Source organism: Pteropus vampyrus, unplaced genomic scaffold, assembly GCF_000151845.1.
Source record: "Pteropus vampyrus isolate Shadow unplaced genomic scaffold, Pvam_2.0 Scaffold865, whole genome shotgun sequence".
NCBI classification, from domain to species: Eukaryota; Metazoa; Chordata; class Mammalia; order Chiroptera; family Pteropodidae; genus Pteropus; species Pteropus vampyrus.
This window is the reverse complement of record NW_011889646.1, coordinates 25,374-43,017: the sequence shown is the minus strand read 5'-3', so window position 1 is coordinate 43,017 and position 17,644 is coordinate 25,374. Positions and strand designations below refer to the sequence as shown.

The 17,644-nt window shown below is 61.0% G+C and overlaps 3 protein-coding genes and 1 pseudogene across 7 annotated transcripts; 2 read left to right on the top strand and 2 right to left on the bottom strand.

Annotated features, from left to right (window-relative positions):
- Positions 1–1,118: 1,118 nt before the first annotated feature.
- On the bottom strand, positions 1,119–7,028 carry RIC8A (RIC8 guanine nucleotide exchange factor A). 4 transcript variants are annotated; one of them, XM_023526420.1, is made up of 11 exons: positions 6,892–7,028; positions 6,598–6,696; positions 6,287–6,334; positions 5,609–6,199; positions 5,082–5,173; positions 4,396–4,546; positions 3,264–3,359; positions 3,040–3,184; positions 2,816–2,960; positions 2,300–2,539; positions 1,119–1,974 (listed from the first exon to the last, which is right to left on the bottom strand). In XM_023526420.1, the coding sequence occupies exons 1-11, from the start codon at positions 6,913–6,915 to the stop codon at positions 1,854–1,856; spliced, it is 1,752 nt and encodes a 583-aa protein (XP_023382188.1). In that variant the 5' UTR covers positions 6,916–7,028; the 3' UTR covers positions 1,119–1,853. The 4 variants fall into 4 exon arrangements, with proteins under 4 accessions (XP_023382188.1, XP_011384312.2, XP_023382189.1 ...); XM_011386010.2 differs by having other exon boundaries at positions 1,773–1,974; positions 2,300–2,419; XM_023526421.1 differs by lacking the exon at positions 1,119–1,974 and adding an exon at positions 1,981–2,128.
- A 227-nt stretch (positions 7,029–7,255) lies between these two features.
- On the top strand, positions 7,256–12,241 carry BET1L (Bet1 golgi vesicular membrane trafficking protein like). Of its 2 annotated transcripts, none has more exons than XM_011386008.2 (4): positions 7,256–7,367; positions 9,468–9,559; positions 9,828–9,884; positions 9,985–12,241. In XM_011386008.2, exons 1-4 carry the CDS (start codon positions 7,337–7,339, stop codon positions 10,150–10,152), a joined length of 348 nt encoding a protein of 115 aa, XP_011384310.1. In that variant the 5' UTR covers positions 7,256–7,336; the 3' UTR covers positions 10,153–12,241. The 2 variants fall into 2 exon arrangements, with proteins under 2 accessions (XP_011384310.1, XP_011384311.1); XM_011386009.2 differs by lacking the exon at positions 7,256–7,367 and adding an exon at positions 7,772–7,939.
- On the top strand, positions 8,588–8,704 carry LOC111734201 (annotated as a pseudogene).
- Positions 12,242–12,567: 326 nt separating the features above from the next.
- Positions 12,568–17,043, bottom strand: ODF3 (outer dense fiber of sperm tails 3). Its single transcript, XM_023526428.1, has 6 exons — positions 15,856–17,043; positions 15,486–15,686; positions 15,021–15,122; positions 14,737–14,876; positions 14,064–14,204; positions 12,568–13,598 (listed from the first exon to the last, which is right to left on the bottom strand). Exons 1-6 carry the CDS (start codon positions 15,962–15,964, stop codon positions 13,509–13,511), a joined length of 783 nt encoding a protein of 260 aa, XP_023382196.1. The 5' UTR covers positions 15,965–17,043; the 3' UTR covers positions 12,568–13,508.
- Between the last annotated feature and the right edge of the window lie 601 nt (positions 17,044–17,644).

Below are 17,644 nucleotides of genomic sequence, written 5' to 3'. Positions count from 1 at the left end.
TGCTGGGTCTCCCTGGTCTGGCTGAGCAGCAGTGTTTGCCAGGAGCCAGGGAAGCTTCTGCCGTAGGAAGTAGCTCGAGCCCAGGCGTCTCCACACAGCTGATCCCCTCTCCTGAGTTCTAGCTCAGTGGATAGGATGGATAGGCGATGGCCGCTCCCTGGACCAGCAGTGGTGACATGGGAGTCGCCACCCATTCCCTGCTCCTGAAGAGCAGCTAGGGCGTGTTTATAGTTCTTGGCTGAGGCAGAACACAAGACCTGAGGAAGCATGCGTGGCTGGCACTGAGCGTCTTTGTGGCTGAGCTATTTGCGCAGGGCGCCAGGTGTAAATGAGCTGCCCTTCCCTGCACTGGGGAAGCCCATGATGCAGAAGCCACCTCCTGACGGAGATGGTGAGCTCAGACACATTCACCTCGTGTCTAGCCCTCCATCTGAGACCCAGTCTCGGGCTGAGTGAGCCATCTCGTCCCAGAATGCAGCCCCAGGCCCCCAGCAGTGCGTCGGTGCTGGCATGCTGCTCCCCTTGGTAGGATTATTTTTATTAGAAGCTCGTCCTTAATTTGACACAAAATTAATTTAGGAAGGCATCCCTTCATTTGTCTCCTCAGGGAATGCAAGTGCTGACAGTAAAATGTGGAAGGGGCCCCTGGGATGCACGGGCATCCCCTCGATTGGAACAATCTGCTGACAGAGGACCCTGGAGATGGGTGCTGTCGAGCCTCCGACCCCTCAGAGGGTCACCTTGTTCAGCTCACTCTCCCGATGCATTTCACATTAATCTCCCCAGGGAACACCTGTTCCAGACCCTTCCAGCAGCTTTCTAACTGTGCCCTGTCCCTAGTCTCCCCACTAGAACTTCTAGTAACCTCTACGACTCAGAAGGCATCAGGGCCTTGGAGACCTCGGCTGCCCTGCCCCCCTCCCCCCTCAGGCCCCTCCTACTGGGGCTGTCCTTCCTGCTCCCCATCCACCCCATGTGCCCCCTCCTCCCTGGCATTGTTTCCAGCAGCCCCTGGGCTGGAGTGAAGCGGGAACAGTCAACTGATAGCCACCTCACACATCAGGGAGGACAGGACAGTGATGATCTACGCGTGCAATTCTGCAAAGGATGAAATCAGCTTTTACCTTTACTTAATGTGCCTTTACTTGATATTTCACACACACTTTCACACACACGCGCTTTCTCGCTTGCAACTACTCCGGGATATTTGTGATACTTTGTGAGACGTGATACAGATTTAAGGTTTCACGTGCAGCATTTTCCTTCGTGAATCTATGATCCATGCCAGTGGGAAAGATAGATTCCACCGTCACAACTGGTGAGGATGCGGGCACTGTGGACCCTACAGCAGGTGGCTGAGGCAGGACCGAGGATGCAGAATAGGCCTCCAGCTCTGTGCTCAATGGGGACAAAATCAGCAGCGCACACCACAGGAGAATGTTTCTGACGTCAGCATGAGAAGTCACAGCAGGTTCCCTTTGAAATGCAGCGCTTGCCCAACCTGCCGGCTCCGGGCCAGCATGCCAGCCTGCCAGCCTGCGTGCACCCACACTCAGCCCGCCTTCCCAAATGCACGCTGGCCGAGTCCCACTAAGCCGCGTCTGCAGGCGGCAGCCTCTGCGCACGTCCTCTTGGCTCTGGTTGAAGAAGCCGAGTTTCCAGTGACAGCAGCACAAGACCCGTACCATCCCAGAAATAACAAATTGGACCAGAGGCGGATCATGAACAAAACTTTGGGAGCAAAGAGAAAGAGGTCTCCAAGCCAGAGAGGAATGTGACGTCCCCAGGTCACGGCCCCAGGAACATCCTGGGAGCAGCACCGGTTCTGAAGGGGAGCGCGAGAGCGGCCGTCCTCAGTCGGGGTCTGAGGCGGGGTCCGAGGAGAGCTGCCCTTCCATGCTCTCACTCACTGCGTCTTGCAGGGTCGTCAGCTGCCCCCGAGGACTCACGCCCATGGGCTGGATGACTCTGTGCCTGTAGGGAAAGGTGTGCTGGGCTCCGCCCACCCCCGGCTGCTCTGCTCACTGGGGAAGTCTGCATGGGAACCTGTCAGCCAGGCCTGAACCCTGACTGCTACACCTCATGGCTTTGAGGCAGTCTCTCAATTTCTCTGGGCCTCAGCTTCCATCTGTAAAATGGGCACAGTGCTGACCTGAACCCCGATTCTAGCCTCAGGGATTTCCTCCACAGCAGGTGATTTCAAACAAGTAACACAGCCTCGTCAGGACCCGAAGCCCTTGTCCCACCCCACCTCCCAGGGTGGACAGCACAGGAGGGACCTCCTCGCCACGCCACATACCTGGAGAGCTTGTCGAACATGTTCACCAGCTTCATAGCCTCGTGCTCCTTCTGCTCCTCCGTCATGCCGTCCATGGGGTTGGGTGGCTTTTCTTCCACCCTCCCAGTCACCGGGTTTATGCTGCTCCCAGAGAGGAGGCATGGAGAACGCGTTAGTGGCTCTCCAAGCAGGAGGGGCTGCCTGCAGTGGTGCAGTCCCACATCGGCCCGCTTGTGCCCAGGCTGGCAAGAAACCCATTTCCTGCAGGGAAGGTGGGAAGGGGGAAGCGACTTCGGGAAGAGACCACTCCCCGGAGCAACAGTTAGCTAGCTCCTGCCACCTGGGACCCCAGACGGCCGGGCCCCTTTACCCTCTGTCCTCAATGAAACATCCCCACGTCAGGGTCCACGGCACTCAAGAAATGCCACACTCCGAAAGGTCTTAACCGTTTGTCATGCTGCCCCCCCCAACCCTGCAGGTCCTCAAGGGCTGGGGACGGGTGCCGAGTGAGGAAGCCCAAGGTTGCGGGGCGCGCACCTGTCCCTGGCTTCCTTGTACTCATCCGTGTCCGTGTCCTCGTCCTCCGAGTACTGGCCCTGAGGCCGGCCGCCTGCCATGAGGCCCCGGGCAGCCAGGAGGCCGGCGGCATTGCCGTAGCCCGTGTACTTGATGAAACGGGGCACTGTGGGGTGGGCAGAGGTCAGCGTGCCAGGCTGCCGGGGGGTTGGGGGGTGCCGCGCGGCAGCCTGGCTCGCACTCACCACTCTCAGAGCACAGTACGAACAGGAACTCTGCGGCCACCCTCTTCACATCGGTGTCCAGGTGCGTCATGAGGCGAACCAGCTTGTTCCGCAGCTGCTCCCCCACTTCCGGCCGGGTCTTCACATCCCTCAGTGGCGGCAGCACCTGGGGAGGCAGGCGTCCCTCAGCCTTGGCGGGAGTGGCTGGGGTGAGCGGGGACTCACCACCATCCCCTCTGCTGTACCTGGGCCTTCAGGAACTTCCTGGCGGGGCGGTGCAGGCGGGCACACTCGGTCAGCACACTCAGCACAGGTGCCACGCTCTCCTTCAGCCTGTGTGTCTGCAGAGGGGCCTGTGTCAGTGGGGCTGTGCCAGCTGCTGACCGGTGGCCAGAAGGCTACAATGTGCCACACGGTCCGGCAGGAAGCAGTCAGGACGAGGCCTTGCTGCATTGAGCCAGCGGAGGGGCCAAGAACCAGGAGCAGGGCAGTGGGTGTCTGTGTGAGTTTCGAGAGACCGTGCTGGAACCTCATCCGTGAGGCCACTTGGATGCTGTGACGGAGAACCAGTAACTTAACTGCCCCAAGTCTAGCTTCCTCATTCTTAAGACAAGGACGCAGGGGAGACAGTGTTCGTAGCTGTGAGCACACCACTGGCACGCAAGCTGCCTTCAGAAGGTGGCAGACAAAGAAACGGGGGAAACCCCTACTCTGCGATTTTCAGACAGCAGGAAGCGTCTGTCCCTCCCCGGCCTCCCATCACCTCCATGGATCCCAACACCAGCAGTGATAGTGGTAAGAACAGACGATCCCAGCCAACACCCAATGCCCAGCGTGTGTGACCTAGCCCACAGTGCACACAGGCAACGTGAACTTCTGAGAGGTCCCCACTATTTAGCCAACAGGTCTGCAAGCTCCCAGAGGGGCTGCCCAGGGTCCCGCTGGCTAACATCCTCTGCTGCAGCTGCAGGATCAGGGAGCCTCTGGACCGAGGTTCACGGGACAGCTGATGCTGGTCACCAAGGGATGCCTGCGCACAGTGACACGAGTCTAAGGTTGCTAGCAGGGACTGGGACTTCTCTGGACCGCTCAAGAAAGAACCAGAGATCCAGAAAACAATTACATCACTTGACTCTGAACACTTGATTCCTTGCAGTAACCCACAAAAGTGAAACCCTCGGGCATGTGTGGGAGGATCCACGTGCTGCTCAGGGATGAGGGGCCTGGCTGGACAACACAGCGGCTGGAGGAATCACTCAAATCACACCACTGAGCTGATCGCCACTGACCAGTGCAGACTTCGCAGAGGCAGTGGCCACAGCTGCTTAGGAAAGCCCGAGCTCCTGGGCAGCCCCCACCACAGGTCCCCCTGCCCACCTGGTTCAGACGCCTCTCCAAGAAGCTGAGGAGGACACGGATCACATCCATGTTCACTCCCAGGAACTCCAGGGAGCCTTCATGTGGCTCCAGCGTGAGGAGGATGTCCAGACACTTGAGGGGCAAGTTCCCCAGGAGATTCACTGTGTGGCTGGGGACAAGTGGGGAGGGAAGCTTGGTAAGTCCAGTCTCCTAGCACAGGCACAATGCATGGTGTACCCTGCTGAGGCTGCACGTGACATGAGCCGGCATTCAAGAGCCTAAGAGCAGCTCCAGGGGCCAGAGCTGAAGTGGGGGACTGATCTTGGGCATGCTTGCCCAATGGGGTGGGTCCCTGAGGAAGGAGGCACTCTACAGATGCCCCAACTACCACCCTCTGTCTGAGCTAAAACATCACAGGTAGTTTCTGGAAAACCACAAGCTACCCAAACGCAGGTCACTGGGAACGGAAAACGAGTGACCATCCGCTGCCACTACCCAAGGGCCAAAGGCACACTCCTGTCCCTCACTCACAGCTCTCATCCTAGTATACAACAAAAGCCGAGGCTGGCTGAAAACGCACTCGTCTGGTCCCACCCAGACGGATGAAGGCTCTCTAGGTGGAGCCTGGTCCAGCAGCGGGGCCGGGAGCCACAGTCTAGACAGATGAACACACTTCCCTCCAGGATGACAGGCCCCACCCTCACCCGTGGAACTCCTCTGTGCGGTCCCCGGCAGCAGCGACCATCACACAATGTCGTAGAAGGGTACCCAGGTGCCGGTAAAGGGCAGCATCTTCCTGACCAAAGAAAAAGGGGTTTTTGAGACAGAGAGCCGCACCTGTCCCCACCACTGCCACCTGAGGTCCCACTGTCTGCCCCACTCTGGAACTACTGCATCTTGTCTTGGGCATAGCTCCCCCTAACCCCCTTATGAATGGCAATGGGTCCCTTTGGGAGGCCATCGCACCCTGTGTCCTGGCCCCACACTCTCAGTCTCATGGAGGGGACTCGCCCACAACTTCTCACCATGTAGCCCCCCCTGCCAAGCAGCAAAAGCCCTGCACTCCACGTCCCTCAGAAACCTTCCTTGATGCCCTTTCCCAGAACCGGCACCTCCTTGCCTCCTGTCCTCTCCATGTCGAGCACCCAGAAACTTTATGGTGCTCATCAGCAATGCAGGTCCCGATATCCGAGCTGTTAAGCGAGCACCCCACGGTGCAGGTCAGCCTCACCTCGTCCACCTCCCTCTTGACGGAGTCAAAGGTGATGTTGAAGAGCACCTTGAGGATCTCCATGGCCCGCTCAGCCTCCGGAGGAGGAAGGAGCTCCGGGGGTCTCCCTTTGGGGCTCACGCCCAGCGTTCGCTCCAGTGCATCGGTCAGCAGGCGCACGCCCTGCAGCTCCTGAAACAGCTCCCGGCGCACGTCCACGCGAAGTGCCGTCAGCAAGAAGAGGAGGCGCAAGTCAAAGAACTGGACATCATGTGGGAAGCTGCTCTCGTCGGACAGCCCCACGCGCTCTGCGAGCCTCACCACCAGGCGGGCCTCCGCTGCCAGCATCTGTGCGACCGGGCTGCTGAGCACAAGGTTGCACAAGCACTTGAGGGATTCAAGCACGACATCCATGTCTAGGGGCTCAGAAACTGACCCCTCGGAGATGAAGATGCCAGCGTGGCGGGCGAGTGCCTGCAGGCTCTGGCTGCTGGTGAAAGTATCCAGGCAGCTGCGGTCCCTGGACAGGATGCGGATGCTCTGCAGCCAGGTGACGCGGTGGGAGGGTGGCAAGCCCTGCTCCAGGACGGACACCAGCAGCTCCGCCAGTCTCTGTGGGTAGAAAAAATAGCAGCTCCACCAGGCCCCTCCACCAGGGGCCACCCGTCCCTGCCCCTTTACCTCTTGGTAGGCACCCACCTTCCTGTTCTCCTGTTGGGCATCATCAAACGTGAAGCTCTGGAAGTTCTGCAGAGAAACCCAGAGATTCAGGAACCTCAGGTCCACACGGGGCAGGGCGCAGCTCCCCGGATGAGGAACCACTCTGAAAGGATGGAGCTCCACCCCACACACCTGCCCTAGGCACGCACCCCGACCCTCTCCCCAGACATTCCTCGCGGAATCGGCGCCCCTCCGCGCTGCGCTGTCTTTCCCCCCACACTCACGCAGCCTCTGTCCGCCACGCGCGCACCCCGCCCTGCCCACCGCCTCCAGGCACGGCTCCCACTCACCTCCTGGTTGTACGTGCGCAGAGCCTCCATAATTACGTCTTCCTTCCCCGTCTCCACGGCATCCACAACCGCACCGGGTTCCATGGCTCCCCGGATACCCTGCGCCAAGAAGGCGGGAGGGGCCTCGCTCCGCGATTCCGGGTCCGTGTCCCCCCGCCCCGCCCGGGCTCCGCGCGCGCGGGGGAGACCGGGAGGGCGTGCGCGGCGCCGCGGGGCGGGGCCTGGGCCGCGCGCGGGGGAGGCCGGGAGGGTGTGCGGGGCGTGCGCGCGCCTTAAGACGGCGGGAAGGGGAACCTGAAGGTTTTGCCACTGGTTCATCCCTGCCTTCAAGATCCGGTTCGGTGATAGTCCGACTTTGGGACCTGAGTCTCCCCTGGACCGAACAGTGAATCCGCCTCCCCGCGCTTCTGGAGCAGGAGAGGACCGCAGCCCCTCACTACAAGCACACCAACGCCCTTCTCAAGCCACAGAACGCATGGGGTGTCGAGGGCGAAAGCATAGCTAAAAAAGGGAAAGGACTTTGCAGCCCCCTGACCACTTGGTTTGTCAGACAGGCGTTTGAGGGTGTGCTGCGTGCGAGGCGTTGGGATGCGGGTGAACAGGACCCACACTTCCCTCTCTTCGTGGAGCTTATGTTCCGGAAGTGAAGACAGCCAAGGAAAAACGGACAAACCACGACTTTAAGCAATCATGGTGCTGTGGTGAAAATTCCCATTTCGACGGTTTGTCGGCGGGACTAATGACAACAAATGTTCCACTGCAGGGGGCGGGTAACGTAAGCAACGAGTCTCACTGACGTCGCGCTACGTCAGTGCCCGGGAGCAAAGGCAGAGGTCCCCGCCACTCCCACCCCTCCTCGCTTCATTTTCTTTCCTGCAGTGCTCGCTCTTTCCAGGCACCGATCTCCACTTCGTCCCTCCAGCAGTAACTGGGGCCCGGCTCCGCACCGAGTTTGCGCCTCCACCGCACCGCGGCCGGCGGGGGCCTCGAGAGCCGGGCGGGGACAGCTCCCCGTGGCGACCCCGCCACACCTCTCGCCTGGGAAAGGGCCTGTTAGGACCTGACCTGCCGCAGGCTTCGGCGGGAGGGGTTGACACCGTAACTGGCGTTGAGAACACTAACCGCCAAGTGTAAAGAAAACAAACTGCCGGGTCCCTAAGTCAAGTCCACCGCGCCGCCCCCGCGCTCCACAGTCGCGACCTCGGCCGGAAGTTGGCGGGCCGAGGCGGAAGGGGCGAGGCCGGAAGTACCTTCCCGTGACTGCCACGTCGGAGGCGGCTGTGGCTGATACGGTGACAGATCCTGGGGCCGGAACCGGGCACGATGGCGGACTGGGCTCGGGGTGAGCGCGGGACAGCGGAGCCGGATGGCGGCAGGGCCGGCCGTCACCGACACCGCTGTCTTCAGCAGCCCTCCTTGCTGATTGGTCTCGGCAGGGCCTGCGAACTGGCGGAGCCTGGTCCTGGCGGGGCCAGGCTGCACCCGGTCCCGCACAGACGCGCCGTGAGGGGTCGCTGGGGCCCTGGGTGCTCCCGCCCACCCGCGCCGCGAAGCTGCGGGGTCCCCGCCTCTCTGTCCCCTGAGAGACCGTTCTGCATTGGGCCTCGGCCGACCACCGGGTCGACGCAGCCCTAGAGGTGGAAGCTGCGTGGTGGGAGGGTCTAAGCCGGCGTCGCAGTGACTGGGGCCTTGGACGCCCCATTCGCTGTCTGGGGCCTTGGACGCCCCATTTGCTGTCTGTTCTCATTTGCGAAGTGGGATGCTGACTGCCTGTCCCTCTAAGCTCTTCTGACCTTTAGGAATTAAAGGGAAGGGAGTGGTGGGACGTTAACAGGCTTTCCTTTGGGGCTCGTACACATCAGTGATTCTTAGGGCTGCACTGCCGTTAGAAGGGTCACAATGAGGACGTGGTTCCATAGTATAGCAGTTAGCACGTCTGCTTTACATGCAGAAGGACCCGGATTTGTGCCCAGTGGAGCCACGGCCCATGGTCCACGGCCATGCTACCCTGAACAAGCCCGATGCCTGATCTCGGAAGCTAAGCAGGGTCAGGCCTGGTTAGTTCTTGGATGGGAGACCACGTGGGAAGACCAGGGTGCTGTAGGCATAAATAATAATAATAATAAAAAGGGGACAATGAGTCATGTGGCCCACAGCAGATTTGTACCCCAAAGTTGGGGAGAGATTGTTTCACAAACCTGGTGTGATAGTAGTTCTGAATCGGCCGGCCCAGCCCTAGTCCTGGGGCAGGTCTCAGCAGGCACTGTGTTCAGGGTGTCAGACAAAGCCCTTGCTGGGTTGCAGAGGTGAGCAGATCTAGGCCTTAGGGGTCAACCTCAGCACCTGTTTTTCGGTGTTGAGTATTGCTCCCTGTTTCCTCTGGTTACTCGTTGCCTCTCCAGGACCGGGGTCACAGGTGGTCCCTGCAGGGGCCTTCCTGCTGCCCCCTGGGTACGCTTCCTAAGTCTCCCTACCACAGTTTACTGTTTATCTCTGAGAACAGGTTCCAGGTACACTGATGGTGACGTGGAGGGGTGGTACAGATTCTGTCATGATACCTGAAAGTGCCAATTTGACTGAATTGTTTGCAGTTGTACACTTTGAGATGCCTACCTGTCCTGGCCTTGACATGTACACAGGACATGTGCTCATGCACACTGTCATTTATGCAGCCTGTCTCACGTGGGCTAAGTGCATGCACCACACCCTGGCTTAGGGCTGGGCCTGTTCTCAGACACAGATGGACCCAGTTTCCCCAGATGTGAGACTTGGGCAGATGGGGTCGTGGTGGGTCCCAGAGGCCACGAAGGACTGACAGGCAGGGTCAGGCTCGCGTGTGGGTGTACTCCTCAGCCTCTCTCTTCTTGCAGCCCAGAGCTCTGGTGCCGTGGAGGAGATTCTAGACCTGGAGAACAAGCGGATGGCTGACAACTTGGCTTCCAAGGTCACCAGGCTCAAATCGGTCAGTAGTGAACTCCCCTCACCATCTGGCACCCCAGAGTGGGGATCAGAGGGAGGATAGAAGCCCGGAAGGGTTTTATGTACTTTCTTCTTGTCCCATCGAAGGCTATGCTCATTCGTGTGAGGCTTAGGTGACACCTGGACCTGACCTCTGGGAGTGGTACCATGTCTGGCAGAGTTATTAGCCAGGTCTGCTAGTTTTGTAGGGGGTTAGGCGCTATCAATGTGTCTGCCCTGGCTTGACCCAGCCCCCTCTGTGTTTTGACCAGCTGGCCCTGGACATCGATAGGGACACGGAAGATCAGAACCGGTACCTGGATGGCATGGTAAGGGTCTGCGATGTGCCCTGCGCTGCCCGTTGTGCAGGCCCCGCGTGGGCCATGGAGGCATCACCCATGTCTGACCGGGCCGGGCTTCCTCCCTCAGGAGTCAGATTTCACGAGCGTAACAGGCCTGCTCACAGGGAGCGTGAAGCGCTTTTCCACCATGGCACGGTCTGGGCGCGACAACCGAAAGCTTCTGTGCGGTATGGCTGTGGGCCTGATCGTGGTCTTCTTCATCCTCTCCTACCTCCTGTCGAAGGCAAGGACGTGAGCGAGTGGGACGTGAGCTTCTGTGGGTGCCTGGGGCAACCAGAGTCTTCCCCATCCTGGTGTCCTGGGCTCCAGAGGACTTGCCTACGAAATACTCCTTTGAAATGGCGATTGTGGCTTAGGAATCTTCTTCCTGTGTGGCTGGGAGCCCATGGTTGCCTCGGATTCAGTGAGCTGTGTTGGCTGGTCCCATGTGTGTAAGGGGTCCCGGTGTTAGAGGCACCGACAGAGCCACGTCAGCAGAGCAGCCAGAAGTCCTGGATGTGGCCACCCGTGGCCAGCAGCCCTTCTGCAGCGCTCGGGGCTCTGATGTCCCAAGGCTCCTCCACCCCGTCCTTCTCTGGGTAAGGCCACATCCAGTGTCCGAGGTGCCTGGATCTGACACAGGAAGGGGTGTGCTGGGGACCTCTGATCAGCACCATCTCCTCCAGGAGTCCTCAGCCCAGATGTGGTGGCTTCTCCTGGCCAAGGCTGCGGGGCCCACCACCAGGCCCTGCGCCTGCCCTCCAGTCCACGGCTGAAGGACAGGGCTGTGGGTGGAAGAGTGGCCCGCAGTCCTGGCTGGAGGCCCTGGACCTGGATCCTTCCGGATCTCATGGCCATTTATCCAAGACCAAAAACTCACATTTTCTCAGGACTTAGGGTCAGCGTAGCACCAAAGGTGTATTTACAGGAGAGCAGATCTGTGGAAGCAGGCCTGCCTGGCACTTGAGAGTCAGAGGGGGTGGTCATCCCTGCACAAACCCTCTCCTGAGGGTCACTGGGCAGTTCCCACGCCAAGCACAGCCCATCTTCCCTCAGCAAGTCTCCCCTTGCTGTAGGGGCTCTGAGCCACCCCCTCATCCCCTGCAATGGCAGACTGCTCGCCCCACCCACCTGTCCCCGGGCCCCTGCCCACCTGGCCAGCCCCACGCTCACGAACCAAACCACAGGCCCAGCCAGGCCAGCGGCTTCGTACCCCGCAGTGACATCCCAGCACCCTCGTGTTTGCGTAAAAACAGTCGAGGGAGGAGTTGTCGGCCGTGTGTCCTTCCGTCTCTGTTTCCATCCACCTTCCCAGTCACTCCCCCTTACTGCCTGCAGACTGTCGGCTCACTGTCTCCTCACCTGCACGGTCACCGCACGTGCAGTCACAGCCTGGTGCCTGTCTGCCCCTGCTGCCCTCTCTCTGGTCTCCCTCCTTCCAGTACCACCACTGCTCCTGTCTGCCCCCCTCCACCCGGCAGGCCAGGTCTCAAAGCGTCACTGCAGTGCCCTCTTCCCTGCTGGGGGAGGAGGCCCCAACCTCACCCCTAGGGCCCCATTCTGTGTGCCCCCAGCCTCCAGCGTGGGCTCATGTCACACTGAGGTCGGCTGACCCGCCTCTATGTTTGGGGCTTGGCTGCTTCCTCGACGTCCCAGCCCCCGAGGTCCTGCCTGGCTACTTCAGCTTTGATTGAGCCCCCTGCTCATCTGTCGGTCCTCATCGTGGGGACTTGTCCATTGCTCGCCAAGCTAGATTGCTGCTGCCTGTATCTCTTCCTGGTCACCGTGGACAGGGCACAGACCGGAACCCAAGTTCCACATCCCCCAGCCTTTCCTGGGCCCGTGATGCTCACCCCACACCTGGAGAACACCTCCGAGGATGTTCCCTGCCCCACTGTGCCTACTCATGTTATGCGGACCTGGCTGGCTTTTGGGAGAGCTTTTTCCGTTCCCGTCTCCTGGCTGCTAGTTCTGTCCCCACCCCTCCATCTCCACGGCTCTGTGCAGTCCTCCCAGCCATTTGGAGGCCTGGGTTTTAGTTCCTTTCTGGTTTACATTTGTTTCTGTCATGATGTTGGGATGGGTCTGTGAAGGGGACATGGTGACTGCAGCTGCCACATCAGCAGGGCTTCCTGTAGGCCTCACCTTGCCGCTTAGCCCTGGACCCTTAACACCTAATCCTGGGATGAGGGGGGTTTGCTGACATTGATTCCCAAGACCAGGAAAACAAGAAAGGACCTGGGGGCTCAGTCTGCTACAGTAAGGACAGATTGCCAGGCTCTATCCTGTAATTCAAGGAAAAGACACTAAACAGTTTGCAATAAACAGCTTTGTGAGGGAGCAGACACGTGGTTCTCGGTGTCCTCGTTTCCTTGGGGGCTTGGGACAGTTTGGTTTGGAACTGACCCTGGTCCACGGACTGGCCGTGGCACCGAGGGCCCACACCCCACTCCTTCCTCCATCTCTGCCCCTCCCAGGCCTATTAGGCAGCCGGTCACTTCTCGCTGCTCACCTTTTAGTGCCAAGATCCTGTCACTCGGGGCAGGATTGCCTCTTAGGCGCTGAATGGGTGGATGTGACCTGCAGCCGAGGGAGCATCAGCAGCCACGTTCTTCGTCTTGTGCTGGTGGTCCCCCAGGGGCCACAGGCAGGGCCACCCACCCTGAGAGCCTCGGCGGCCTCTCCCCAAGGCCGAGGTGAAATCCAGACCCCACTCCTCAAGGCCCGACCGTGGGTCCCGGGGCAGTGTCTGGAAATGCCCCTCTCAGGCACAGCTTGGACGCTACCTTCCTGCCCGTGTCTTCCTGTTCTTCCTGTATTGCTGTGATGTGGAACAGGTCACCTTAAAACTTAGTCACCTAAAGGCGTGGTAGTAATTTATGTCTTAAGGTTACTGTGGTTGGAACTTGAGACATGCACAGCGAGGACAGCAGTTTCTGCCCTACGATGTCCAGGCCTCACCTGGTGGACACTGGCTGGGCTGCCATACCCTGAAGGCTTGCTCACGCATCTGCAGGTTGGTGCTGGTGTGAGCTGAGGGCCCATCTAGGCTGACTGCCCAGGTGTGACGGTGAGCAAGGTGAGCGGTCCAGGCAGCAGCTGTGTCCTTTGTTGTATGGCCTGACCCCAAAGTCATGCAGCGTCACTTTACGGCGGTCACAGGCTTTAGTCCGGATTCAAAGGGACCCCACTAATCAGTGGTGGAGTCAGCACAGCGGCAGGAGAGTGCGGGAAGGAGGGATGGGTGCAGGTGTGGCCGTCGGGTCTGCAACCAAACTCAGGGCGGGTGTCTGCCCTTCGAGCCCGGCTGTCTCTGCTCGGGCCTAGGCCCTGGAAGCCAGGACGGGACCCATGGGGGCTTCTGTCTGAAAGCTTGACGTTCCCCCCAAGACAAACCATTACCAATGGAATCCATGATTTATTAAATATGTGGGCACAGCAGCAAACAAGATTAGCAAATGGGAAAGTAGCATAGAAAAAATAACGGGTCGCAGTTGTCTGAGCAAGCGTGTTCCACTCTGCAGGGCTGCAGGGCCAGGCCAGCCAGTGGGGGAGCGCCCTGAGCCCACATCCCAGGGCCGGGCTCCAGCCCAGGCGCGGTGCAGACCAGGGCTAGTCCACGTCCACGACCAGCGGTGTCATGTAGTCAGAATGTTTTATGCCGAAGGTGACGATGGGGGCGCAGGGCTTAGTCATTGTTACCTGGGAGAGGAAGGGCTGTGAGAGGAGCCGCCGCCCCTGCCCCACCCCGCAGGCTCTGCCGTCACCGGGGCTAGGGTTGCTGATGGCTTTCCTGTTCCTCCGGGACCCCAGGCCAAGATGACCAGCGTGAAGGCCACACTACCAGGTCTGACCACAGCCTGGTATGTAATGAGCGCTCGGTAGCATTAACTGTCACCAGTGTCTGGGGATGCAGAGCCTGCCAGCTGGGGAAAGGTCTCAGTGCCGTAAACGCACGGCATCCTGAACGTGCATGGCCACTGTGACCCCTGCTGGCTCATACCACCATCCGTACCCCACCCCCTCAGCCTGTGTGCCCCCCATGCCCTGGCTCACCCTGTCTGGACCGTGTCACCCCCACCACCGCCTCTTCACGGTAGCCCCTGCCTCCCCGCCGCCCGCCGCCCGCCTCCCCGCCCCCCCCACCCGGGCAATACTCTTCCCGACCTTCTCAGGGCTGTGAGCTCCTGGTCCTGGCTTGAGGGTCTTGTCCCCTGGGGGCTCCACTCGGGCAGCCATGGTGTACTGTGGAGCCTTGAATTTCGTCACCTGCACATCGGTCTGACGGTAGGCCGCGGGACCTGGGGTCTGGGAAGCAAAAGAGGCTCAGACAGGCTCGGCCTGCCAGGCCACGTGACTCCAGAGGGCGAGGGGCTGGCATCAGACAGTGGGCTTCGGGCCCCGGGTCGCTGTGCGTCTGTGTGTCGGGCTCCTTCATCTCCAGAGTCCCCGTGGGGATGACGCCTCGGCATGTGCCAGCCCCCGCACTCACCCCTCCCGCGGGCGTGTGAGGGGGGCCCCTTCCTGCTGGGCACTGGCTTGGGGCTGAGGGCGGTGGGCTGGGCTGGGCGGCAGTTCAGGGGTGCTCCTGCCTCAGGGCCTCTACACCCATTTCTGCGGCTGGGACCCCCCCCCCACTACCTCACAGCCTACTCTCCTCCTGTCTTCCTCCTGCGTGCTGCCCATGGAGCGCTGCTCCGTGACCCCCGCCCTGTTCAGCCCTTCTTTGCATTAGGGTGTAACCCGACACTTGGCAGGAGAGCTGAGGGCTCTCAGGAGGGCAGGATCAGGCCTCTGGGCCCTGGGCTGGGGGGCGGAGGCAGATGGGGGTGAGCTCCACCCACTGGGCCCCCCTTGCCTTGTGCACGTCGTCACTGAAGCTGCCCAGCTTGCTGCGGCCTTTGATGGAGAAGGAGGGCTGGGCGGCCTTGCCGACCGTGTGCGGCCCCATCACCACGGGCAGCATGTAGGCGGCGGGGCCTGAGGGTGCAGCGGCGCTGAGTCTCCCCGGGCTCATGCCCTGGGGCTCCCCGCCTCCAGGGGGGCCAGCGGCAGGCTACCCCACCGCGCCCGCCCACCCAGGCCCTGACCCAGCCCTCCATGGGCCCTCAGGGTCGTGGGAACCTGGGGTGCTGTCCACTTGGAAGGTCTTGGTCCGGGCAGAAATGGAGTGGCTGGGCGCCGAGTCGAACACGTGCTTGGTCGATCTCTCTGGAAAGTAGTCGCCTGGGGGAGGAAGGGCCCTCATGCAGGTGCCTGGCCTTCTCAGGGGCTTGGGGACCCCAGTGCAGCAGGTTACTGAGATTGGTCGGAGTACCCAGAGTGGGAATGCTGCAGGACTGGAGTGCAGGAGGGGGTAGGGTCTGACATGGGCCTGGTGTGGGGACAGGGGCCGAGTGAGGCCCAGATCAGAGCTGGGCTCAGGTGGCTCGTAGGCTGCGCTCTGGTCAGCAGCTCCTCTGCTTGTGCCCCCTCGTGAGCAGAGGGACAAGGACAGGAGGGCGAGGACACTGCCCCTTCACACCGTTGGCTCTACAGGGCGCGCAGTGGCCGCCAACAGGCTCGGGCTGGGCTGGGGCTGCCACTCACCGGGGCCAGGGGTCAGCAGGGTCTTGGTGCTGTAGCGCCCCAGGATGGAGAAGGCGGGGCCGAGGTCCTTGCCGGTCCTCAGTATCTTGGGGTTCACGCTGTAGCGAGGCCCTGGAGAGCAGTTCTCTGCCAGGAGCATGGGGGCCCCACGGAAGCTGTAGGCGGGTGCCCGCAGCTTGGTGGGCGTGTGCTTCACAAAGCCTGTGGAGCAGGGGCTCTGAGCAGCCTGGGGCCAGACCCCAGCCTTCTCTGCATCCTATGACCCCAGCGGAGTCGATGGGCTGAGAGTCAGGGATGAGTCCCAGGCCCACCTCAGACCTGGCTCCCGCCCCTCCCCCCACAGTTCCCTCCGGGACCCAGAGGTGCTTACCTGTGGTAGGTGGAATCAGGTACTTGGGTCCAGGGCTGCTGTAGAGGGCCATGATGGGCCCCCGGGGGCGGTGGGGCCTCCAGGTGCCCACCCACACCTCCTCTGCCATGGCCGGCTCTGTCCATGGATAGGAGGGTGACCAAGTGCTGGGAGTCTGCAGCCCCGCACCCCTCCCTGCTTGTGCCCCACTGATGGGCAGAACGTCAGGCCACAGCTTCCAGGGCAGGTCCCGAGCTGGAGCCCAGACCTCAGTGAGCGGTAGGCCTCTGCCCGGAGGAGCAGCTTTCTTCTGCCCTCACCAGTCCCCGGGGGACAGCGTCAACCTTGGTGTACAAGCCTGGAAGAGCTGTCTCCTCTGCCCTCACTGGCCACCCTCCCTGGCCCTAAGGGGTTCTGGCCGGGTTCCTCCCTCTCAGAGACGTGAGGGCCAAGGCTGTGGGGGGTGGGCGACCCTCTGTGGGGACCCTCACCTCTTCAGTCCAGGAGCCGCACTCAGAGCAACCTATGGGCCAAGCCTCCTCAGAGGTGGTCCTGTCACATTGTCCGTGGAGCCGGGCAGTTCCGCGAAGGGAGCATAGAGAGCCAGGCGCCTCCCTCCCTCTTGTCTGCCACCAGGGGCTTTGAGAATTGGGGAGGTTGCAGCTCCTGAGCTCTAGAATGTGGCTCTGTGCGGTGGTAGGTTCTAGATCACTGTCTGTGTGATGGGGACAATGGCCTCTCCTGGAGGGTAGGCAGGGTGTGGCTCTGCTGCTCACTGAGAGGGACACGAGGCACAGAGAGCAGGACGAGGGACAGCGAGGGCCTGGACCGGGCAGCAGGGCCAAGTGACCCAGAGCCAAGCGGCCATGGCGAAGCTGGTGAGGACAGAGCTGCCCCTGGCGGAGGCCACTCTGCCGGAAAGGACCCTGGGACCCGGGTGGGGGTGGGGCGGGGTAGGGTGGGGTTGGCAGGTCACCGTGGGAAGCTGCTGGTTGCAGCAGGAACTTTGAGGCCCACGCTGTCCTGCGCACCACTGGCTGTGCCGGCCCCGTGAGCAGGCGCACTTACCTTTCTGTCCCTCTCAGGGTTGGGTTGGCGTGTCTTCTAGGCAGACTCTTCTTGGGTGACTTTGGGGAGAGAGATTGCTCCCAACCCTCGCCCCTGCTATATGTGTGTTGTGTGCGCTTGTTGTCTCGGAACCCCCAGCCTGGCGCTTCCTCTTCCTAGGGCTCTCTGCTGCCCGCACCTCCCACCACAGACAGCCCCCCCCCGCCCCGCCACCGCCCTCTGAGCGCCTCCCTGCCTGCTTGTCTTGCTGCGCCCACCTGCCTGCACGGGCGTCAGGCTGATTCCGTTGGCGAGTCTGCTCTCTGTGTGGGCACTTACATGTGCGAGTGTCATGTGTGTGCGCATGTCCCTCAATGTGGGGAGACACAGGAGCCAGACCCTGAGCTGCAGGACGCTTTATTAATTGAACGATTCGAAGATAAATTCACACATGGGGAGCGGTGGTGGGTGGCATGGCCACAGCTGCTGTGGAGCTGGTCCTGTGGCCACTCAGAGCCACATCCGGAGTTCACTAGGCACTGTCCTAAGTGCCCAGCACCTGCACCTGGAAGGCAGACATAGGTGGTCAGTACTAGAGAGCCACAGTCATATCGGGTAAAGTCAGCCTCTTTGGGGACAGTGGGCTCTACACATGGCAGCCAGTTCCCTCCTAGCAGCTGAGGGAGTAGCGTGTGTGTATGCCTGTGTGTATGCGTGCATGTGTGCGCGTGTGTGCACGTAGGTGTGTGCATACATGCAGTGC